At 44.2% G+C, this 25783-nt stretch overlaps 1 protein-coding gene across 1 annotated transcript in view; it reads left to right on the top strand.

The window, feature by feature from the left end:
* The window catches only part of LOC125448471 (hemicentin-1-like), a 72351-nt gene extending 47279 nt beyond the window's left edge, over positions 1 to 25072 (top strand). The window contains exons 10-19 of the mRNA XM_059641294.1: positions 3494 to 3775; positions 3935 to 4028; positions 4633 to 4736; positions 9877 to 10158; positions 11843 to 12124; positions 13215 to 13490; positions 14140 to 14433; positions 20499 to 20595; positions 22780 to 22861; positions 24570 to 25072. Of these exons, the coding sequence (XP_059497277.1) occupies positions 3494 to 3775; positions 3935 to 4028; positions 4633 to 4736; positions 9877 to 10158; positions 11843 to 12124; positions 13215 to 13490; positions 14140 to 14433; positions 20499 to 20595; positions 22780 to 22861; positions 24570 to 24845 (2069 nt within the window). The 3' untranslated portion in view covers positions 24846 to 25072. The remainder of the gene's footprint in view (positions 1 to 3493; positions 3776 to 3934; positions 4029 to 4632; positions 4737 to 9876; positions 10159 to 11842; positions 12125 to 13214; positions 13491 to 14139; positions 14434 to 20498; positions 20596 to 22779; positions 22862 to 24569) is intronic.
* The last annotated feature ends 711 nt before the right edge of the window (positions 25073 to 25783 follow it).

Here is a 25783-nt window from a genome sequence, read left to right as displayed (position 1 = left end):
AGACAGGCACCATGTGTTCCAAGTACAAAATGACATGACTTAGTGTTGAGGACTGCTACATGGATGATTAACAGGTCATTTGGAGTTCTATTATACAAAATACATTTTATTTGAGAGATAGTAGGAACTGCAGATGCTGGAGAATCTGAGATAACAAGGTGTAGAGCTGGATGAGCACAGCAGGCGAAGCAGCATCAGAGAAGCAGGAAGGGTGATGTTTCAGGCCTAGCCTAGACCCGAAACATCAGCCGTCCTGCTCCTCTGATGCTGCTTGGCCTGCTGTGTTTATCCAGCTCTACACTTTGTTATCATATATTGTAGTTGAGCTGTTTCACCTTAGTATTAACCCAACCATTGAATACTATTTAAGCAAGAATGCATGTTTTTCCAAATTTAAAAACCTTTAGCCACTCCTCTCTAGCATTGTCCAGTATAGCATGAAAATTAAAGTCATAGAGATATACAGCATGGAAACAGACCCTTCAATCCAACCCATCCATACCAAGCAGATATCCTATGTAAATCTCATCCCATTTGCCAGCATTTGGCTCATATCCATCTAAACCTTTCCTGTTCATATACCCATTTAGATGCCATATAAATTTGTAATTATACCCACGTCCACCACTTCCTCTGGCAGTTCATACCAGACACCATCCCACTGCGTGAAAAAGAATCCCCTTAAGTCCCTTTTATATCTTTCCATTCTTACAGTAAACTTATGTCCTCTAGTTTTGAACTCACCCATCCCATGGAAAAAAAAAGGTCCATTTGTTCTATTCATGCTCCTCATGACTTGTCAATGTCTATAGGGTCATCCCTCAGCCTCCAATACTCCAAGGAAAATAGCCCCAGCCTCTGCAGCTAGCAACTTTCTCACAAACCTTTCTCAACCTTTTCTAGCTTCACAACATCCTTCTGATAGGAGGGAGGCCAGAATTGGACACGTTAGTCCAAAATCAATGCCATATAAAGCTGCATATGACTTCCCAGCTACTATACTCAGTGCACTGACCAATAAAGGCAAGCATGCCAAATGCCTTATTTGCTAACCTATCTACATGCAACTCCACATTCAAATAACCATGAACCTGCACTCCAAGGTCTCTTTGTTCACCAACTCCTATCAGGATCTTACCATTAAGTGTATGAGTCCTGCACTGATTTGCCTTTACCTCACATTTGTCTAAATTGAATTTCAACTGCTACTGGGCCATCTGATCATAATTACGTTGTATTTTGAGTTAAACTTCTCTGCTGTCCACTATACCTCCAATTTTAGTGTCACCTGCAAACTAAGGGAATAGGAATAATCCTGAGCATTGAAGACTGGTCAGTCTTACTTCTGTGGTGGGCAAATTATTTGAGAGGATTCTGAGAGCTAGTGTTGATAATTATTTGGAAAAGCACAGTTTGATTAGAAATAGTCAGCATGGCTTTGTGATGGGCAGGTCATGCCTCACAAGCCTTATTGAATTCTTTGAGGATGTGACAAAACATTTGAATGAAGGCAGAACAGTGGAGATGGTGTACATGGATTTTAGAAAGGCATTTTAAAAGATTCCACATGGTAGGCTCATTTAGAAAGTAAGGAGGCATGGGATTCAGGGAAATTTGGCTGTCTGGATACAAAACTGACTATCCAATAGAAAAAAGAGGGTGGTAGGATGGATAGTATCCAGTGTGGAACTCGGTGACCAATGGTGTTCCGCAGGGATCTGTTCTGGGAACTCTGCTCTTTGTGATCTTTATGAATGACTTGGATTAAGGGTGAAAAGGTGGATTAGTAGGTTTGCTGATGACATAAATGTTGGTGGAGTTGTGAACTGCGTGGAGGGCTGTTGGAGATTGCAACAGGGCATTGACTGTATGTCGAGCTGGGCAAAGAAGTGACAGATGGATGTCAACCATACCCTACATTTCACTCTGAAGTGAAAAGTGTGAAGTGATTCATTTTGGAAGGTCAAATTTGAATGCAGAATACAGGGTTAATGGCAAGATTCTTGGCAGTGTGGAAGAACAGAGGGATCTTGGGGTCCACATCCATTGATCCCTCAAAGTTGCTACCCAAGTTGATAGGGTTAACAAGAAGGTGTACGGTGTGTTGCCTTTCATTGATAGCAGGCTTGAGTTTAAGAGCCACAAGGTTATGCTGCAGCTCTATAAAACTCTGGTTAGACCACACTTGGAATATTGTGTTCAGTTGTGGTCACCTCATTATAGGAGAGATGTGGAAGCTTCAGAGAGCATGCAGAGGAGATTTATCAGGATGCTTCCTGGACTGGAGGGTAGCTCACATGAGGAAAGTTTGAGGGAGTTAGGGCTTTTTCCATTGGAGTGAAGATGGATGAGGTCACTTGATTGAGGTGGACAAGGTGATGAGAGGCATAGGTAGAATGGGTAGACAGTACTTTTTTCCCAGGAATAATTTTAAGGTGATTGGAGGAAGGTATGGGGGGATATCAGAGGTAGGTTCTTCACACAGAAAGTAGTGGGCATGTGGAATGCACTGCGGGCAGTGGTAGTGGAGTCAGATACATAAGTGACTCTTTGAAAGGCACATGGAGGGTAGTAAAATGTACAGTATGCAGGGCAGTTTGATCTTAGTAGGATAATAGGTTGGCGCAACATTGTGGGCTGTACTGTGCTGTTCTATGTTCTACATTTCCTATGTTCACGTCCAAATAGTCTAAATAACTAATAAAAAGCAATGGACCAGCGCCATTCCTTGTGGTAAACCACTGGTCACAGGCCTCCAGCCTTAAAAGCAACCCTCCACCACCAATCTTCAGTGATACAAGATCCAGTGTATGGCTTGGAACACATATCTGATCAATTGCTATTGCAAATAGTGAGGAATTGCTATCCCTTATAAAAGAGATTTAAATGAGATTTCACGCTCAGCAGGGTCACTAATGTCTGGGAATGGTGCTGAGACATCTTTGGATTCTATCTTTACCTCATTTAGTATTTAAGGAGTTCTGTCAAGGTAAAGAATCACAGTCACGCTTTTAATTTTGAAAAAGTAATAGAAGTTGTCTATATGTTGCCAATTGTATTACAATTCTAACTTTTTTCCATTTGTTAACACCATGGAATGTGACTGCATTTGCTTTGTAAGTAAGTGGCATCTCAAACCTTGTCTTGTTTGAAGAAAACCTCATCATTCCTCACCAGATGGGAATTTGGTGATCTGGTCTGCAATGTTCCTCAATATTCCATTTCTCAATTCCAATTCTTTGCTACCAAGGTTTTAGGAATATTGTGATTATGTGAGAGACATTTTCTTCCGTTCAGAATAGACAACACCCTCATTGGTAGGAGGAGTAAGCTACAATGTGTTAGTTTACAGAGGAAGTGTCCACCAGAAATATCATACAGCAACTTTCACTCAGATGATTAGGGGAGATCCACTTATCAGAGTGACAGATATGGTTATGGAGTCTTGCTGTGCACTGTGTTTGCTCACAATATTCTCCTCCTTTGTCTCTAGATTCACCACGGAATCTCTCAATTTCTTCCCTTGCTGTGATTAAAGATTCATCGATCAATATATTTGAGGGGAATCCTGCAGAGATAATCTGCTCTGTCGAGAGCTTCCCAGCTTCTCACCTGATCTGGAGACATCTTAATGACACATTGAACAGAACAAGTTCCAACAATGAGCTGTGGTTGCAGATTCCTCACATTACATACAGAGAGAATGGAGACTATCAGTGTGTGGCAGAGAATGAACATGGGGCATTGGAGAGCTCCATAACCATCAATGTGGAATGTGAGTGTACACAGGCTTCAACATTAAGGGGTGGCACAGTCTATCAGTGGTTAGAACTGCTTTCTCCCACCACCAATGACCCTGATTTGATTCCACCCTCAGGCCACCATTTGTGTCGAGCTTGCACATTTGCCCCATGTCTGCATGGGTTCCCTCCAGGTATTGGAGTTTCCTCCCACTTGCCAAGATGTGCAAGTTCGGTGGATTGGCTTTGGCAGGTTTTCCCGAAGTGTCCTGGGATGAGTCTGCATATGTGATGCTCTTCACAGGGCTGTTATGGGCTTGAAGGGCCGGATGGCATGTTTCCACACTGTAGGGATTCTTTATTGAAAAATCTCTCCCATATACACACATAAACACACGAGTACAGCCCTGCAGAAACATGTGTGACATGGCCCTGCTCTCAGCTGTTGCACTGCAGCATCAGTATGAGCTTCAGTTCTCTGTTGACTGACAAGATGCTGCTTTGAAACAGCAATCCCCTGTGCAGAAAATTATAGATTTCTTCGTGGTTAAACTATTTTTATTGTTGTTATTGTGTAACCCAGGAATCGATGAGAATTGCAACATTCAGGGAACATGAATTCCAGGGCTTGCAATATTCAGTCCTGCCTAGAGCCAAAGGTATGGACTGTTGCAAGGTTTTAAATATCTCATTCAGATCGGTTCAAGGGTCAGACACTATTTAAGATTCAACTGGTCAGACCCTTAGTTTGGCACGGGAGGAGAGAGCAAGAGAACCAGGAGCTGTCTCCATGCGGGATCATTGTTCTGAGCCGCACTGCTTTGAGAAAGTAACAAGGCCTTGGTGAAAGCCACTTAACGCGCTCCTGACAGCAACTTTCTGCACTCTGCAGTGCTTTATACTCCAGTGGCAGGATTTCAAGCTCTTCTTGGACAATGTGGCCAATGAACTCTTTCTTTCTCCACAAATGCTGCTTGATCCATCAAGAATTTCAAGGTTTTCAGTTTTCATTTTAGATTTTGAATGTCTTTTCCCAACACTGGGGAGTGAATATCTAGATAGCTTTTTGTTAGGTTGAAAATCGTATCCAAAAACATGGATCACATGTAGAAAACTGGAGACAAGATAGAGACTGCAGTGATCTGACTAAGAGGTGAAATAGGCCCCAGGGCTTACATGCCCTGCGCTTGGTCCTCAAATTTCTCCTAATTATTCATTCTTCAATCTATGTATGTTGTCTTGCATTCTTCTCAAACTTGTTGGCTGTGGCGTGTGTCTCTTAACTGAGCTTTTCTATTTAAGATACCTAGATGTATGTCTTCATGCAAATATTATCAAAAATACATTACTGAACAGAGTGTTTCCGTCAATAATTCAGTCAGCTCACTGAAATCTCTATCTTGTCTCCATTTATCTACATGTGATCCATGTCTTTTGATAACATTTGCTTTGCAAATGTGTTCTGCTAAATATTCTGCTATGCTGGGTTTTAAAAACCTCAGAATGCAAAAGTTAGCATGAGCTCAGTGTTTGATCAAAAACTTTGATACCACTGAATGCTTCCTGACATCCTGAGAGTTTCTTTTTAATTATTTGGGATTGGATTCAGTTACTGTACTGCCCTCCTCAGATCATATATAAGGGCTAAATTTTAATGAGCTACTGGGAGCTGAAAAATTAAATTCCATTTTCACAATTGCTGTTTTTGTAAAACAACATCTCAGGTTGTGGGCGTAACTGGCAGATTTATGGTCAGTCAACATGGCGACTTTTCTCAATAGGTTACTGCCTTCTCCTTTGTCGTCTGGTGGTGAAAGTGCCAAACTGGTTCATGCTTTTTTTTAATATAATTGAATGGCCTACTGGACCTCTGCAGAGTGTGGTTAAGTGGACGAGAGACCTACGTATTGGCCAGAATTGACAGGCTTTGTATGCTCTGTTTGTTTATAGAAATTAGCGACTAGTTGTGTTTTTAAACCAACAGCAATTTCACAGCACTTTTTTTTTAAGAAAACATTTACTTGCTTTTGTTCCCAGTTTCATTCACTGAATTCAAACTTTAAAAGTTGTCATGGGAGGTTGGAATGCAAATTCTATGGATTGTTACAAAAACAAAATTTGCTGGAAAGGCTCAGCAGGTCTGGCAACATCTGTAGGGAGAAATCAGACTTAACTGTTCGGATTCAGTGACCCTTCCTCAGATCTGATGGTAGCCAGGAAAATGTTGTTTCTTTTGCATTCAATAGGGTGGTGGGAGGGTGATATGGTGTATCTGATAGGGAGAGACCAAGACCAAAGTTAGAGACAACATTTGGACAAAGAAAGGATGGAAAACAATCAAACTAGTAGAATGGATAGGCTCTGATGGTGACAATTAGTGGCTAAACAGTGGGCTGTGTTAACACAGCATGTTATAACAAGGGCTAGTTGAAGTCAGAGCATGGGAAAAGGTGCTTCAAACCCGAAAAATGTTCAACTGAATGTTGAGTCCATTAGGCTGTACAAGTATTAAATAAGGCAATGTTGTACCAGCCTGCATACAGCTTCACTGGGATACCACAGCAAGTCCAAGACAGAAAGATGTTGACCAGGCAACAAGAGAGTGTGTTGAAATGACAGAAAACCCAGAAGCTCAGGGTTTCTTTCTGCAACAAAAGACCCAGCGTTTCCGTCCAAGTGCAGTTATAAGCATGTAGAGAGATGACAATAGCGATGATGGAGTTACGGCAATGAATTTGCCTGTTTACCCTATCCATGTCATTCATGATTATATAAATTTCAATAAAGGTCACCCCTCAGCCTCCAACACTCCCGGAAAAATAGCCCCAACCTATTCAGCCACTCCTTGTAGCTTAAACTCTCCAATCCTGGTAACATAATTTTTTTGTGATCCCTTTCTAGTTTTTCACATCCTACATACAGCAGGGAGACCTGAATTACATGCATTACTCAAAGGGGGCCAAACCATTGTTGAGTACAGCCGTATCATGGCCTCCCAACTCCTATATTCAATGAACTAACCAATAAAGGCAAGCATATCAAACGACTTCTTCACTATCCTATCCCCCTGCACCTCCATTTTCAAGGAACTAGGAACCTGCACTCCAAGGTCTCTGTGTTCAGCAACACTACCCAGGACCTTACTACTAAGTGTATAAGTCCTGTCCTGATTTGCCTTTCCAAATGCAGCACCTCACATTTGTCTAAATTAAACTCCATCTACCACTCCTCGGCCCATTAGCCCATCTGATCAAGATCCCAAAGTAGTCTGAGGTAACCTTCTTCGCTGTCCGCTTCACCTCAAATTTTAGTGCTATCTGCAAATTTACTACCTATATCTCCCACATTCACATCCACATCATTTATATAAATGACAAAAAGCAGTGCATGTAGCACTGATTCTTGTGGGATACCACGGGTCACAGGCCCCCAGCAACCCTCCCTCACCACCTGGTCCACCCTGTCTTCTATCTTTGTACCCAAATAGCTAGTTTTCCCTATGCTCCAAGCGATCTAACCTTGCTAATCAGTCTACCATGAGGAACCTTGGCGAACACCTTGCGAAATCCAGACAGATCACTTCCACCACTTTGCCCTCATCAATCCTCTTCATTACTTCTTCTAAAAAACTCAAACAAACAAGTTAGTGAGACACAATTTCTCTCACACAAAGCCATGTTGACTATCCCTCATCAGTCCCTGCCTTTCCAAACACACATAAGTCCTGTTCTTCAGGATCCCCTCCAACAATTTGCCCACCACCAATGTCAGACTCACTGGTCAATAGTTCCCTAGCTTTTCCTTACCAGCTTTCTGAAATGTTTGTACTTTTTAGCATGGCCCCATTTTAAAACTGGCTGCAAAGATGAGCAGGTGTGTAAGCAGTGGAGGCATGAGCTGGATTGAAAAGGGTGTTAGATCGACTTCCAGGAGGTGGTTGATAAGGTTTTCCTCAAAAGCAAAGATGAAGGCACATGGAATTCAGATCTAACACATTAGGTCCTACATTTAATGAAAGGGCCCTGGGTACTGTTGTCAAACAGAAAGACCTTGGGGTTCAGGTATATAGTTATTTGAAAGTGGCATCACAGGTGGGCAGGGTGGTTAAGGAGGCATTTACTGTGCTTGCTTTCCTTGCTCAGACCATTGAGTATCGGAGTTGGGACATCATGTTCAGGTTGTACAGGACATTGTAGAGATCACTTTTGGAGTACTTTGTTCAGTTCTGGTCATTCTGCCATTGGAAGGATATTATTAAATTGGAAACAGTGAAGTAAAGATTTACCAGGACTGAGACTAGAGGGCTTGAGTTATAAGAGGAAGCTGAGCAGGCTGGGACTTTTCTCACTGGAGCGTAGGAGGTTGAGGGGTGACCTGTTAGAGTTTATAAATCATGGGGGGCATAAATAAAGAGAATAGTAAAGGTCTTTGCCCTCATGTGGGGGTGCTCAAAACTAGGCAGCACATTTTTAAGCTGAGAGGGGAAAGATTTAAATGGAATCTGCGGAGCAACTTTTTCATTCAGAGAGTGGTACGCACATGGAATGTAATGTCAAAGGAAGGGTTGAGTGTGGGTACAGTTACAACATTTAAAAGACATTTGGATGGGTACATGAATAGGAAATTTTAGCAGGATATGGGCCATACGCAGGTAAATGAGACTAGTTTAGGACATGTAGTTGGCATGGTGTGTTAGACCAGTGAGTCTGTTTCCATGCTGTATGACTCGATGATTCTCTATAATGAAGGGCACTGATGTCATCTGGTTGGAAATTGGGATGAAGTCCCAGGAACTATTTTATAGCTCAGTGCAATTAGGAATCAGGTGATATTCCTGTTTGTCCAATTTTCACAGTTTGTATTCGGGGAAAAGGTTTTTACTCTGTGTGAAATCAGGGGCTGAGGGGAGGGCTGTCCTTCATCAATAATGCAGTAAGTGGAAGCCCATGTTAATTTTTACAAAAGTAATGATGAAGGGATAATTTTTTTATAAGGTGTAAGGGCTAGCATGTGGGATCCCCTCATAAAGGTGATGCATAGGGCCACCAATGTCTGGCAGTATTGCTGAGAAATCTGTGGGATCTATTTTCACCTCATTTGGTATTTGCTGAGCTCTGTGACACGATTGATCACAGTCAGTACAATACACATTTACCTCATATTCATTTTTAAAAATTCATTTGTAGTAATTGGGCATCGCTGGCTGTGCCAGCATTTATTGCCAGTCCCTAGTTGCCCTTCAGAAGGTGGGGGTGGGCCACCTTCTTGAACTGCTGCAGTTTAGCTGCTGTGAGTTGACCCACAATGCCCTCACGGAGGGAATTCCAAGCTTTTAACCCAGCGGCAGTGAAGGAATGGTGACATATTTCCAGGTCAGAATGATGAGAGCCTTGGTGTTTCCCATGTATCTGCTGCCCTTATCCTTCTTGAGGGAATGATTGTGGGTTTGGAAGATGCTGTCTGAGGATCTTTAGTGAATTTCTGAAGTACATCTGGTAGAATGTACTGCCACTGAATGTTGGTGCTGGCAAGAGCTGGAGCCCATGAATGCAGAGCCAATCAAATAGAATGGTTTGTCCTGGAAGGAATTAAGTTTCTTGAAAGTGTTGTTGAAGCTGCACCTATCTGGGCAAATGGGGAGTATTCCATCACACTCCTAATTTGTATTGCAATATTGGAAATGAGATTATAGTCCATTGTGTTACTGTTCTAAACATGGATTATAACACTTCATTTGCAAAAATCCAAAGTATTTTGTATGTATCCCTTCAAAGGTACCAGGGATCTCAAACTTTGACTCCTATAAAGAAAACATTCTGGCTCCTCACTGGATAGTAACCTGGTGATCTGGTGTGGGATCATAATGTATCCCTCAATATTCCATTGCTAAAATTCAATTCACTACTACCAAGGCTTTGGAAATATTGTGAGGATATGGTAGGTACATTTTCTTTGAGAAAGGAGAGGGCCCTCATTGGTGGGAGGAGGAACCTACACTGTGAAAGTTTACATCAGCAGCGTCCATCAGAACTGTAATACAGCAACTTCCACTCAGAAGGTTATGAGGATCTGAACAGAGATATGGAGTTATGCTGTGCACTGATATTCTCATAATATTCTCTTCCTTTGCATCTAGATGCACCACGGAATCTCTCAATTACATCCCGTGCTGTAATTCAAGATTTATCAATCAATATAATTGAGGGGAATTCTGCAGTGATAACCTGCTCTGTCGAAAGCTTCCCAGCTTCTAACCTGACGTGGAGATATCTTAATGTCGTGATGAACAGAACAAGTTTCAACAATGAGCTGTGGTTGGAGATTCCTCACGCTACATACAGGGAGACTGGAGAGTATCAGTGTGTAGCAGAGAATGAACATGGAGCCGTGGAGGGCTCTATAACCATCATGGTGGAACGTGAGTGTATATATACACACACACACACACACACACACACACACACACACACACACACACACACACTTGTCAACAACATCTTCGCAAACATAAATATCACTAGAGAGGAAGAAAACAACAAACTGCTCCTGTTCTTAGACATAATGGTAGAGATACTGACTCACAGTGAATTCCCGACCTGAGTAGATAGGAAGGCCACACACATGGACCAAATCCTTAACCTCAATAGCAAATACCCCACCATACACAAACAGAGCTGCATCAAGACACTACTGAAATGAGCTCCATCACACTGCAACATCCCAGAGGCCCAGAGAATGGAACATGAACTACACAAAATTTTCACTGACAACAGATACCCAAGGAGATTTGTCTGCAGATGCCTACAAAACAAATGAGGCTCAGAGGACACAGTACAACAGAAGACACTAGCAATGCTACCCTACATCAAAAATGTATCAGAAATGACTCTTAAGAGCGCATAAGATCATGAGTGCACACAGACTACAGCAACATTACACCAAATGTTATCAAAAACTAAAAACCCCATACCAACAGTAAACAAGACCAATATGATATAGAGTACCATGCACTGAGTGCACTAAACATTGCATTGGATAAATAGGGAGGAAACTACACAAACACCAGTTGGTAGTAAAAAGGTAGGAAACTACACAAACACCAGTTGGTAGTAAAAAGACACAACCAATATTCATGTGTCAATACCCACAGACGAAGGCCATCAGTTCAACTGGGTCAAAGTGATCATACTGGGCCAAGCGAACACCAGACAAGGAAATTTGATAGCCTGGTTCTCAACACAGGACTCCATTAACCAACAGCAATAGACTCCATATATAGACCACCGCTAAAACAATAGAACCAGAAGTGACAAGACCATTACACCAGAGGATCATATAAATCTGGAAGGAAGCAGCACACCAACCCTCTGGCTAGAAGCTGCACTGATGACGTTGCCTAGAAGGGTAACAAAACATCTGCACAGCACAGAACAACCAGCGTGGCGTGCTAACAAACAACTGCAGTTGGCCATTTGGCCCCTCAAGCCTGTTATGCCATTCACTGAGATCATCGCTGATCAATGAACGAAGTCCATAAACCTACCTTTGGCCCATATCCCTGAACAAAAGTTTCTTGTCATATTTAAAAGTACCCACTGCCATTTACAGAATTTGAGCTCCAAACCTAGAATTTAAGTTGGATATATGTTATAGATTCTATTGCCATTCCAATTTTGGATAAGTTTCATTTGTTGAAACTTTGAAATTCTGTGACTTTATTTTCTTTGTAAGTTTATGGCTTCTCAAACATTGTCTCCTTTAAAAGAAAATTTCCTGATCCCTCACTAAATGCTAACCTGGTGCTCTGCTCTAGGGCCATAACATTTCCCCCAACATTCCATTGATCGAATCCAATTCATTGCCGCTAAGGTTTTGAGAATATTGAGGATGTGAAAGGAACTTTCTTTCAGAATGGAAAGCTCCCTCATTGGTGGAAGAGAAAGCTACAGTGTGACAGTTTACATAGGCAATATCTGTCAGAAGCGTAATACAGCAACTACCAAAGAGAGATAGTTACGAGGAATCCACAAATTGCATTCAGAGAGATGGATATGGAGTCTTGCTATGTGTTTGCTCACAATTTTCTTTTCCTCCATTTGCAGACCCACCGCGGAATCTTGCAATTACTTATCTCACTGTGATTGAAGATTCATCCATCAATATAACTGAGGGGAATTCCCCTATGATAATGTGCTCTGTCGAGAGTTTCCCAGCTTCTAAACTGACATGGAGACATCTTAATGTCACAATGAACAGGACAAGTTCCAACAACGAGCTGTGGTTGGAGATTCCTCACATTACATCCAAGGATACTGGAGACTATCAGTGTGTGGCAGAGAATGAACATGGATCAATGGAGAGTTCCATAATCATCACTGTGCAATGTGAGACTACCATTACATGTGTTCATTGTTACATCTTCAGAGAAGCCATTGGCATTGCCTTGTTTCTTCTCTGGATTTCTTCAAGCCTCCCTCATTCCACTGCTCCTGTGTTATCTATGATCTGATTTTTCTTTATCCTTTTCTGTTTACTGCATATTTCTCCCACAATTATTGCTGAGAAAAAGATGGTTCTTCACTAGTCCTTACTTTTCTATCTCAGTCTAACTGGACCTAACACATTCTTGACTCCTATACTTACATTCTCTTTATTTAAGCCCTTGTCTGAATCCGAGCACCCTTGGGCACACCCACAATTCAAAACCTGTTACCTTCCTCTGATCCACTTTCTTCAGGGTCTGACCCCCACATTCATCGAGTATGGCCCTCCATATTACCGTCCACCTAACATTTTCTCAGTTTCAGGCTGTTTTCAGATATTTAGACTGAAGTCACTGGCCACAGTGCCTGCTGTTGTTTTTCTAAGCTAAATTACAGCTCTGGATGTAGTTTTAATACGTATTCATGAGCCAAGTTTTGGAATTTGTCCACTCTCCCCATCTCAGTACACCTAATCTTGATATCCTCATTGCCTTCGGTCGGCCATTGCTGCATTCACATCCAGTTCAAATGTCTCCCTGTGTCTTTGTCTGGGTCTATCATACTCTCCAGCTCTTGCTTTGCTGTGTTTGTGTGTGTAGTGCCATCCGCACACCAATGATTCCACAGCCATATCTCAACAAACAAATTTATATCCTGCGAGACTCTGAGATGTACATTGTCTACGACAGGCATTTGGATGCGTGTAAACACAGACAAATATTTCACAAACACGTTCCGCTTTTAAGACATTTTTAAGTTAAACCTTCTGTATGGCACTTTTGATCAGTGAGCAAAGATCTCCTTATGTGGCTCAGGATAATGTTTTGCCAGAAGGAGGTGAAAAATGAGGTTGTAATTCCAGAGATTCAGGCTTTAGGCAATTGACTCAGGAAATACATAAGAGGCCGGAACTGGAAAACTGGAACAAGTGATCTTGGAGGGTTGTGGGACACAGGGATTACTTGCTGATTCTCCTTTGCTCTTGTTCCAGATCCCCCATGGGAGACCACAGTGTCCACCAGTGGAGCCTCAGGTGGGATCAGAGAGGGAAACAACGTCACATTAACCTGCTCCAGTGAAAGTGTCCCGTCGATATCTCATTACACCTGGTTCAGGATCGAGGGAAATGCCAGCACCCAATTAAACACAAACAGCCAGATTCTCTCCTTCACTCCAGTAACACGGGGGGATGATGCAGGTTTCTATTGCACAGCAACAAACCCATTGGGTAACAGCAGCTCTAACACAACCCACCTGAATGTGGAATGTAAGCAGTTTACTCTGTCTGTCTCTTCTTAAAACTCAGGGGCTGTCTGGGGGCAGCTTACACACTGCAGGTTAGAGTAAAGAGCTCCCTCTCTGCTGTAAGCTGTCCCTCACTGAGATACACAGCGAGGCATCAGGATTGGTAACTAATAGCTTGGCTGCTCAGCATCATAAAGGAGAATTGAGAGGGGCATGGACTATTAGGAAGGGATTATCAGAAATTTGGTTCCTGGAAAGGTTCTGGAAGATGCAGTCACAATGGGTGGGGGGGCGGTGATTGAAACGTTGTAAGGTTCAAGTGGTCATAATTGGAGGGGGGTAGGGCAGAGACCTTGGAGGGCTGTAGGCATCTGCAGAGGTTCGAGAGGAAAAAAGTAGCTCAGGAAAGATTTGAAAACAAGCATGGGTATTATAAACTGGTGTTTCCAGACTGAGCACCGATGTTCAGCTAATGACAGAGTGCAACTATTAATTCCGGGTACAACTTAGGACATAGGCAGTAGAGTTTTCGATGAGCTGAAGTTTACAGAGTGTGGGAGATGGGAAAGCGTTTAGAAATGAATTTGGAGTGGAGCAAGACAACTGAAGGCGATTTTGGCATAAATATTATATCTACTATTTTTGGCTAATTGCTATCGTTCCCTCCTCAGATGATCCAGAGATTTCCTGGGAGTCGGAATGTACTCGGAGGTCAGAGGGGATCACCTGCGTCTGTGTGGCCAACTCCAATCCTCCTGGCGACCTCACCTGGCATCTGCCCCATGCCAACCTCAGTGGTAACCAAACATGGGGAGGTTTTGTGTCACTGCAGCTCAGAGCGGGGCATCAGGTGATGGGTTTCCTGATCCTGACGGGACACCAGGATGAACAGGAAGTGATGGGATCATGCTTGGTTCGAAACCCGTATGGCGCAGCCACGTTCAATGTGCAACTTAGGGTCAAAGGTGAGAGAATTGACTCTGGATCGATCTTGGCTTGGCTGGTTATACCCTCAACACTAGAATCCCCTTCTTCCCCATCTTCACCTCCTTTATGATGCTCTTTCCCACCAGACTCTGGCCAGCACATCCTCAGAGTTATAAAGTAGAGTTCTAGAGTAATACAACATGGAAACAGGCCCTTCATCCTCAACTGGTCCATGCTGACCCTGGTGCCCATTCAGCTAGTTCCAATGGCCCACATTTGGTCCATATTCCTCTAAACTTTCCCATCCATGTAGCTGTCCAAATGTTTGTTAAAATCTCATTATTGTACTTGCCTGAAACAATTTCTCTGGCAGGCCATTCCCATATTTGCACCACTCTCTACATGAAGAAGTTGCCCTTCTTAAATCTTCAGTGGTTCTGAAATCTTTGCCCTCTCACTCTAATCCAATGCCCTCTAGTTTTCAATTTCCCATCACTGGGAAAAAAAGGCTATATGCGTTCATCCATCCTATTTATGCCTCTCATGATTAAATACATCTCAATAAGATCACCCCTCATTCTCCTAAGTTCCAAGGAATAAAGTCCTATTCTGGCCAACATCTCTCTCTAACTCAGGCCTACTAGTCCTGGCATCATCCCTTTAAGTCTTCTTTGCTCACTTTCCAGCTTAGCTATGTCTTTCCTATACAGGGTGATAAAACCCATACACAATACTCCGAGTGCAGCCTCGCCAATGACTCATACAACTGTAACTTGATATCCCAATGTTTCAGCCGATGAAGGCCAGAATGTTAATTGCCTTCTTCGCCACCCTGTCCACCTGTGAAACCGTTTTCAATAAACTATCTACTTGTACTCTGAGGTCCCTCTCCTCAGAACCTTACCATGATTTGATTTTTCAAAGTGCAACATCTCACACTTATCTGTATTGAATTGCATTTGCTAATCCTCAGCCCACTTCCCAATCTGATCAATATCCCTCTAATTTTTAATAATCTTCTTGCTATCAATGACACCTCCTAAATTTATATCATCCACAAACTTACTAATCATGCCTTGTAAATTTCATATCCAGACCGTTTATGTAAATAACAAAAGTTCCCAGCACCGACCCCTGTGGCACACCATTTGTCACAGGCCTCCAGTCCAAGAAACAACCTTCAACCATCACCCACTGATTCCTACCATCAAACCAATTTTGAATCCAATTAGCTAGCCTCCCTGGAAGCCCTGCAGCCTAACCTTCATAACTAGCCTGCCGTGCAGAACCTTGCCAAAGACCTTACTAAAATGCATATGATCAACGTCCACAGCCCTACCTCATCTCTCCTCTTTGAAGAGGTAACAAAAAACTCTTAAAATTTGTAACTTCCTGCCCATAAATCCATGCTGACTATCCCTAATCCATGACTATCCAAACATTGGTTGATCCTGTCCCTCAGTATCTTCTCCAATAAGTTGCCTGCCACTGATGTCGGGCTCATTGGCCTGTAGTTCCTTCGCTGGTCTTTGCTACCTTTCTTAAACAATGGAACATTAGCTACCCTCCAGTCTCTGGAACTTCATCCACTGTGAAAGATGAAGCAAAAATCTCTGCAATTTCTTCCCTAGCCTCCCACAATGTCTGAGGACAGACTTGATCAGGCCCAGGGGGTTTATCTACCTTAATGTGATTGAAGGCCGAAAACACCTTCTCTCTCATCATATGTATGTGGTCCAAAACATCCCTATTTGTTTGCCTTATTTCTTTAGCATCCATGATTGTCTCCTCAGTAAACACTGAGGAGAAATATTCATGAAAAATCTCCCTCATTTCCTGTGGCTCCATACGTAGATGGCCGTGCTGATATTAAAGGGGTCCTCTTCTCTCCCTAATCACTCTTTTACTCTTAATATTGCTATTGAACTTCTAGGGATTATCTTTAATATTTCTGCCAGATCCACCTCATGCCGTCTTTTTGCTCTTCTGATTTTGCTTAAGTGCAATCCTACACTTTTATAGTCATCTAGGGATTCACTTGAGCCTGATAGCTCAAACCTAATGCATGCCTTCTTTTTCCAGACCAGAGCCTCAATATCCCTCATTAGCCAGCTGGATCCCTAAATCTGCCAGCTTTCCCCTTCACTCTAACAGGGAGATACTATCCCTGGACTCTTGGTATCATACTTTTAAAAGCCTCCCATTTACCAGTCATTCCTTTTCTTTCAAACATTCACCAAGTCAATCTTTACTAGATCTGCTTAATGGCCCCAAAGTCGGCCCTGCTCCAATTCTGCACCTTAACTTGTGGACCCGTCCTTTTTTTTCCATAACTATGTTAAAACTTACAGTGATATGGTCGCTGGATCAAAAGTGCTGTGACTGACACTTGAGTAACTTGTTCAACCTCGTTTCCTACAAGGAGGTCTAGTGTTGTACCCTCCTGAGTAGGGCCCTCTACATACTGATTTAGGAATATTTCTTGGACGCTGAGACAAATTCCACTCTGGGTGGACCAGTTAATGCTGGGTAAAATAAAATCTCCAACCAATACTACTGTTTAATTTCTGCAGCTATCTGCAATCTTTCTACATATTTTCGCCTCTAGTACGCGCTGGCTGTCTGGGGGTCTATAATACAATCCCAACAAAGTGACCTTCTTATTTCTAAGTTCTAACCATATGGTTCATTTGATGATCCCTTAAGAATATCCTCTCTAAGCTCTGTTGCTTTGACCTCCCTTATCAAAAGGGCAACACCTCCTCCTCGCTTACTTGTACTTCTGTCACACCTGTAGCTTCAGTATCCTGGAACACTGAGCTGCCAGTCCTGCCCTTCTCTCAGCCATGTTTCTGGTATGACTATAATATCCCAGTCCTCAGAGCCAATCCATGCTCTGAGCTCATCTGCCTTAGCAGTCAGGCCTTGTACGTTGAAATAAAAACACTTTAAACCTTTTCCCTCCCTTTACTGTGTCCCTGGCTACCCTGAATTGTAAACCCTCAATGGCTAATGTATTTTCCCCTGACTTCTCGATGGCCCCTCTCTCATTCAGAGTCCCACTCCACTACCAAACTAGGTTAAACCCTCTGGGTAACACTGGTAAAGCTTCCCTCAAGGTTATTGTACTCCCTGCAGCTCAAGTGCAACCCACCCTCTTGTACAGGTCAGCTCAATCCCAGAAGAGATCCCAGTGATCCAAGAACTGAAAACACTGCCCTCTACATCAGCTCCTCAGCCACGCATTCATCTGGCCTATCTTTCTAGATCATAAAATCCCTAGAGTGTGGAAACAGGCCCTTCAGCCCAACTAGTTTACACTGACCCTCGGAGCATCCCACCCAGACCCAGACCCACCTCTTGATAACTGACCAAATATGCACACTGCTGAGCACTATGGACAATTTAGTATGGTCAATCAACATAAACTGTGCATCTTCGGACTGCGCGAGGAAACTGGGGCGCCTGAAGGAAACCCACGCAGACACAAGGAGAGTGTACAAACTCCACACAGACAGTCACCTGAGGGTGGAATTGAATCAGAGGCCCTGGCGCTATGAGGCAGCAGAGCTCACCACTCCGTCCCTTTCTATGTTGGTCTTCACTGGCATGTGGCACTGGGAAGAATCTGGACATCATAGCCATTGCAGTGTCAATGGCAACACTAGATAAAACTCAGGTCAGGCCATTTGGCGGAGGCCATCAGGAAGCACTTTCTTCACAAACTGAGGTGGATATCTGGAACTCTCAGCAACACTCCCCATTCCCCCACCCCCAAACAATACTCTAACTGAAAATAAAGAGAGGCAACATTGCAGGGGACATTGGAGAGTAAAGTAGTATTAAGTTGGTGAAGAGGTCCAGCTCACTGAGGGAGGATGGGATCTCACCATGGAAACAGATGGGGTAGTGTGCAGGTGATTGGGGCTGTTGGTGTGGCAGGATGCAAGGCAGGGCTCGGGGCATCGTCGGGGCTAGGCTGAGAGAAATCAGATTATTGGCAGGTTAGGTACAGGCCAACAGTGGACAAAGCTTTGAGTTGAGAGGTGTGCCTGGATGGGTGGAGGACAGGCTGCCCAGGGGGGAGGAGGAGGAGCAAAACAGCACTGGATTGTTAGAGAGTGAGAAGGCACCTGGTCAGAGGAGAGATAATTGTCAGATGTCCAGGTTCAGGTGAGGTGAAATTGGAGGCTGTGTGGTCAGTGGGAGGGTTGGGGGATCAGTTTAACAGCTAATGGATTGTTAGTCCAAGCTTTTAATTGTCTGAGCATAAAGGAAGTGCTCCTCCCTGACCTGACTGGGCTCTGTCAGTGTTCCAGACACAGGGACATTGCTAATTGGAACTTCCAATTTCCTGGACAATTCGCATGGATGCACCTGCCTGTGGGATTCTGCAGGATCCTGTCACACAACTCCAATCTGCGGTGATCCAACAATCAACTATCCATCAGGCATTTGATAAGGTTCCCCATGGTAGGCTCATTCAGAAGGTCAGGAGGAATGGGATACAGGGGAACTTAGCTGCTTGGATACAGAATTGGCTGGCCAACAGAAGACAGCGAGTGGTAGTAGAAGGAAAATATTCTGCCTGGAAGTCAGTGGTGAGTGGAGTTCCACAGGGCTCTGTCCTTGGGCCTCTACTGTTTTTAATTTTTATTAATGACTTGGACGAGGGAATTGAAGGATGGGTCAGCAAGTTCGCAGACGACACAAAGGTCGGAGGTGTCGTTGACAGTGTAGAGGGCTGTTGTAGGCTGCAGTGGGACATTGACAGGATGCAGAGATGGGCTGAGAGGTGGCAGATGGAGTTCAACCTGGATAAATGCGAGGTGATGCATTTTGGAAGGTCGAATTTGAAAGCTGAGTACAGGATTAAGGATAGGATTCTTGGCAGCGTGGAGGAACAGAGGGATCTTGGTGTGCAGATACATAGATCCCTTAAAATGGCCACCCAAGTGGACAGGGTTGTTAAGAAAGCATATTGTGTTTTGGCTTTCATTAACAGGGGGATTGAGTTTAAGAGTCATGAGATCTTGTTGCAGCTCTATAAAACTTTGGTTAGACCGCACTTGGAATACTGCGTCCAGCTCTGGGCGCCCTATTATAGGAAAGATGTGGATGCTTTGGAGGGGGTTCAGAGGAGGTTTACCAGGATGCTGCCTGGACTGGAGGGCTTATCTTATGAAGAGAGGTTGACTGAGCTCGGTCTCTTTTCATTGGAGAAAAGGAGGAGGAGAGGGGACCTAATTGAGGTATACAAGATAATGAGAGGCATAGATAGAGTTGATAGCCAGAGACTATTTCCCAGGGCAGAAATGGCTAGCACGAGGGGTCATAGTTTTAAGCTGGTTGGTGGAAAGTATAGAGGGGATGTCAGAGGCAGGTTCTTTACGCAGAGAGTTGTGAGAGCATGGAATGCGTTGCCAGCAGCAGTTGTGGAAGCAAGGTCATTGGGGTCATTTAAGAGACTGCTGGACATGTATATGGTCACAGAAATTTGAGGGTGCATACATGAGGATCAATGGTCGGCACAACATTGTGGGCTGAAGGGCCTGTTCTGTGCTGTACTGTTCTATGTTCTATGTTCTATGTTCTAGACCGTTGAACTGTCCAACGTAAATTTGAATGATACACAGACTATATTCAAAAGGATTGAATATATTGCTCATATTATGACAGAATCAGAAGTGTGATGATTGCTCTATTGAAGGTAATGTGACTGCCAATTTTTGCACAACAAGATCCCATAAACAGCAATGTGATAATGAACTGATGATCGATTATTTAAGTGAGTTTGTTTGATACAAAGACAGAGATTATAAAGTGGGTCACTAATGCCCCATTAGTGAAGGAAACCCAGTGTTTTCTCCCAGTCTGTGCATACATGATTATAGTCTCAAGCTACAACACAGTTACCTCTTAACTGCCCTCCTCTCTCAGTTTGTGGGGGTTAGGAAAAAGACACATCACAATCTTTGAAGTGACAATGAAGAAGGGGTATGAAATGTCAACTGCTTGAGAATAAATTCTGAAAAATAGAGTGCATTGCTTCTCAAGATACATCCTGTCATTCCAGTATGGTAATTAATGGCTATGTTTACAGGTAGAGACTCCAATAAATGGACAGTAGGACTGGTCATAACTGCAATTGTGTTCAGCATTTTCCTGGCTGTAATCGTAATCTTACTGAGCGTGAACAAGTAAGTATGAATACTTCATTCGATTTTATTTTAAATATTTACTTTCACTTTCAGCCCTACAGTTGGTGAGTGTTCTCTTCAGGTGAGGTAGCGGGCACTTCTTCTGGAAACCCCATGATCTAGAGCGGGTCTTTCATTGTGTGTCCAGATGAAAAGTTAGAAGTTCAGAGACGCCCACGCCCTCCACCTCCTCCAGGACTTCCAATTCCCTGGCCCCCAACACCTCATCTTCACCATGGACGTCCAGTCCCTATACACCTGCATTCCGCATGCAGATGGCCTCAAGGCCCTCCGCTTCTTCCTGTCCCGCAGGCCCGACCAGTCCCCTTCCACCGACACCCTCGTCCGCCTAGCCGAACTCGTCCTCACCCTCAACAACTTCTCTTTTGACTCCTCCCACTTCCTACAGACTAACAGGGTGGCCATGGGCACCCGCATGGGCCCCAGCTACGCCTGCCTCTTTGTAGGTGACGTGGAACAGTCCCTCTTCAGCACCTACACAGGCCCCAAACCCCACCTCTTCCTCCGGTACATTGATGACTGTATCGACACCGCCTCTTGCTCCCCAGAGGAGCTCGAACAGTTCATCCACTTCACCAACACCTTCCACCCCAACCTTCAGTTCACCTGGGCCATCTCCAGCACATCCCTCACCTTCCTGGATCTCTCAGTCTCCATCTCAGGCAACCAGCTTGTAACTGATGTCCATTTCAAGCCCACTGACTCCCACAGCTACCTAGAATACACCTCCTCCCACCCACCCTCCTGCAAAAATTCCATCCCCTATTCCCAATTCCTCCGCGTCCGCCGCATCTGCTCCCACGATAAGTCATTCCACTCCCGCACATCCCAGATGTCCAAGTTCTTCAAGGACCTCAACTTTCCCCCCACAGTGATCGAGAACACCCTTGACCGCGTCTCCCGTATTTCCCGCAACACATCCCTCACACCCCGCCCCCGCCACAACCGCCCAAAGAGGATCCCCCTCGTTCTCACACACCACCCCAACAACCTCCGGATACAACGCATCATCCTCCAACACTTCCGCCATCTACAATCCGACCCCACCACCCAAGACATTTTTCCATCCCCACCCCTGTCTGCTTTCCGGAGAGACCACTCTCTCTGTGACTCCCTTGTTCGCTCCACACTGCCCTCCAACCCCACCACACCCAGCACCTTCCCCTGCAACCGCAGGAAATGCTACACTTGCCCCCACACCTCCTCCCTCACCCCTATCCCAGGCCCCAAGATGACATTCACATTAAGCAGAGGTTCACCTGCACATCTGCCAATGTGGTATACTGCATCCACTGTACCCGGTGTGGTTTCCTCGACATTGGGAAAACCAAGCGGAGGCTTGGAGACCGCTTTGCAGAACACCTCTGCTCAGTTCACAACAAACAACTGCACCTCCCAGTCGCAAACCATTTCCACTCCCCCTCCCATTCTTTAGGTGACATGTCCATCATGGGCCTCCTGCAGTGCCACAATGATGCCACCCGAAGGTTGCAGGAACAGCAACTCATATTCCGCCTGGGAACCCTGCAGCCTAATGGTATCAATGTGGACATCACCAGCTTCAAAATCTCCCCTTCCCCCACTGCATCCCTAAACCAGCCCAGTTCGTCCCCTTCCCCCACTGCACCACACAACCAGCCCAGCTCTTCCCCTCCACCCACTGCATCCCAAAACCAGTCCAACCTGTCTCTGCCTCCCTAACCTGTTCTTCCTCTCACCCATCCCTTCCTCCCACCCCAAGCCGCACCCCCATCTACCTACTAACCTCATCCCACCTCCTTGACCTGTCCGTCTTCCCTGGACTGACCTATCCCCTCCCTACCTCCCCACCTATACTCTCCTCTCCACCTATCTTCTTTTCTCTCCAACTTCGGTCCGCCTCCCCCTCTCTCCCTATTTATTCCAGTTCCCTCTCCCCATCCCCCTCTCTGAAGGGTCTAGGCCCGAAACGTCAGCTTTTGTGCTCCTGAGATGCTGCTTGGCCTGCTGTGTTCATCCAGCCTCACATTTTGTTATCTTATAAAAGTTATAAGTTGTTGTGATATGGAATACACTGCCTGATGGGGAGGTGGAAGCATATTCAACAGGAACTTCCAGACATGTAACTGTATCTATGCTGCGCTGACTCTGATTTACAACCACACTTTGATATTGATATTGCAGGAGAAAGAGAGCAATTGAGCAGACTGCTTCAAAGACCAGTGACATTGCACTGACCTCCAGTCAACTCTCTGTGAAGCACCAGGTAACCAAGAAGCGGTTTACGCTCACTTTGAAGCTTTAAGCTCAGCATTTAAACAATGCAAAATGTTGCAACTGACAAAGGCAAGGATTTTCTCTGCACTAACATCACTTTTTCAAAGCTGCCAGCAGTGACAGGACTTTGCACAGGACAGTCATAGAATTCCCTACAGTGTGGAAACAGGCCATTTGGCCCATCAGGTCCACACTACCCCTCCATAGAGCATCCCACCTAGTTGGCATATCCATGGGCAACTTAGCATGGCCAATCCACCAAACCTGCACATCTTTGGGATGTGGAAGAAAACCTGTGCAGACATAGGGACAACGTGCAAACTCTATGCACACAATTACGTGAGGCTGGAATTGAAGCGTTGTGAGACACGCGCACACACACACACACACACACCACACACACACACACACACACACACATTCAAGGCAAATTCCAGCCAAACGGACTGTGGAACAGGGACAGGAATGTGGAAGTTGTGCGCAGCCAAGATGATTAAAAGGCAACGTCTGTCCCAGGCACATTAGCCATGGATTTCTAACTGGCGAGTAAGCAATGGCTCAATGGGCAGCCCTCTCACCTTCCCTTTCTGAGTCAGAAGGTTTAGTAACCAACTCCACAAATTTAAACATAACCTGACAAAACTGTCACTTTGGGCAGTACCACATCGTCGGAGGGTCATACTGAGAGTGCTGCCCTTGTCTGAAAGAAGGGTCATTATACTTCAAACATAAACTGCCTTTTCTTCACAAATGCTGCCAGACCTGCTGAGTTTCTCCAACAGTTTTCATTGTCATTGTTTCAGACCCCTGCAGCTTTATTTCATTGTTCAAAAAGTGGTTGATGTCAACTGTTTGCTGAACCTTTCTGTGCACATCAGCTGCTGAATGCCTACACTACAACAGTGAATACGCTTCCAAAAGGAGCTCACTCTGAAGGTGTTTTGGAACGCTTTGTATGAGGGAAGAAGAGAGATCAAATCTAAATTTAGAGTCAAACTATGCCATTCCACCTGAGAGGAGAAAGGATCGATACTAGGAGGGACAGAGAGACAGACAGAGGCAGAGCGAGCGAGAGACAGATCGAGCAAGCGAGCTGGGGGAGAGAGAGCAAGACAGTGAGTGAGAGAAGGTTAAATCCAGCGAATGGTGAAAAACACTCACGAGGCTGTGCAATCACTGAACTCAAAAATGCCAATAAATGTTGAGAATATCACTTGTTTCCATTTCTTGATGGATCTCCACACTGCTCGAGCTGCCATCTTTAAGACGATAGATTAAACCACTCTTTCTGCCTGTGGGAGTTGTTAAAGATCCCAAGGGCATAATTTGGAAGAGAAACTGTGAGCAGTTCTCCTCATTGTCCTGGGTCCTATTTTCACCAAAAACAGAATTAACAAAACAAAATAATGTAAGTTATTCTAATACTGCTGTTGAGAAATTTGTTCTATGCAAGTCAGCTGCTATGTTTCTGATATTACGTCAATAACTAGAGTTCAATAAATAAAAGTCGTTCAGTTGCTGAAAAGCATTTGAGATGTTCAATCTCTGTGAACAATGAATTTTAGCCTTCAAGGTAAGGAAGAAGTGGAAGTTAAACCCACAGAATCACGATTAACTCTCACTAGGCTGTGCAAATAATATAAACCTATTCATACCAATAAATGATGAGAACATCTTTTATTTCAATCTCTCTGCAGGGTTCTCAGAACATGGAGGTTATTGACCCTCAGAATACAACCAGAGACATAACAAGAGAGGAGGACACACCAGCTCCCCAGGATGACTTTGAGAGTTCGGTGGAAAAGGAGACGCTGGAAACGGGGACCCCAGGAGAACTAAAGACCTCCTCTACACCAGCATCAATTTCTCAAAGCTGCCCAGCAGAGGCAGCGCTGAGCACAGGGGCAAGGACACAGAATACGCAGAGATCAGATTCCAGCCAAAGTGAGAAAGTCAGAGAAGGGTCTGAGTAGCCAATATGGTTGAATAATAACAATGAAGAGAAAACAACATTGCTCAACTTTGTTGTTAGTTCTGAACATGCTTTCCAATTGCTGCAGCTTTCTCATGGCCCTACAGGTTGCACAAAGCTCATGAATAATTTTACATACATTAGTACAAGCAGTTGTAATGAAGCTTCAAAATGCTATCATTATTTGGGAACTTTGGTTCCAAAATGGAGGAATGATGCAGGTTTATTCTGAAAGCAGTGATCCATAACAGAAGTGCTGTTAATAGCAGCTTCCAAAGCAGTAGCACTGAAAGAAAATGACCTGACCTAATTAGAAGATAATTAAATTTGAATTCCAAACAAATATGGAATTAAATGACCAATGGTAACCATGTAACAATGAGCTAAATAGTCTGCTTCTGCTCCTCTGTCTTCTGGTATAATCTTCGTTATTATCAAAAAACCCATCTGGCTCAACAATGTCCTTTAGGGAAGGAAATGCACTGCAATATATGCAAATTCAAAACCCACAGCAATGGGATTGATTCTTAACTGACCTCTGAAATGGCCTAGAAAACCAGTCAGCTGTGTCAAACTGTGAAAACTTCTCAGAAAAGGAACCAGACAACCACCAGACACCAATCTAAACTCTGGAAGTTAGAACGGCAAAGTCCTCCTTACCAACATCAAAAAGGATGTGCCAAGATTTGAACTGACCCAGCAACTCAAGACTGGGTCATCAACAGCAGAATTGTACTCCAATACAATCTTCAACCTCATGGCCCAGCATATTGCCCAAGCTAGCATTTAAATCAGGCCAGGAGATCAACCCTGGCTCAAGGTTGCAAGTGGGTGTGCCAGGGGCAGCATCAGGCATGCCTAAAAATGGGGTGTTCACCAGGTGAAGCAGCAACACTGGAGAACACGAGCAGCAAATATTAAACAGTGCTGAAGCAACAG

This window comes from Stegostoma tigrinum, chromosome 41 (assembly GCF_030684315.1).
Source record: "Stegostoma tigrinum isolate sSteTig4 chromosome 41, sSteTig4.hap1, whole genome shotgun sequence".
In the NCBI taxonomy this organism is placed as follows: Eukaryota; Metazoa; Chordata; class Chondrichthyes; order Orectolobiformes; family Stegostomatidae; genus Stegostoma; species Stegostoma tigrinum.
This window is presented reverse-complemented; position numbering and strand designations above follow the sequence as displayed.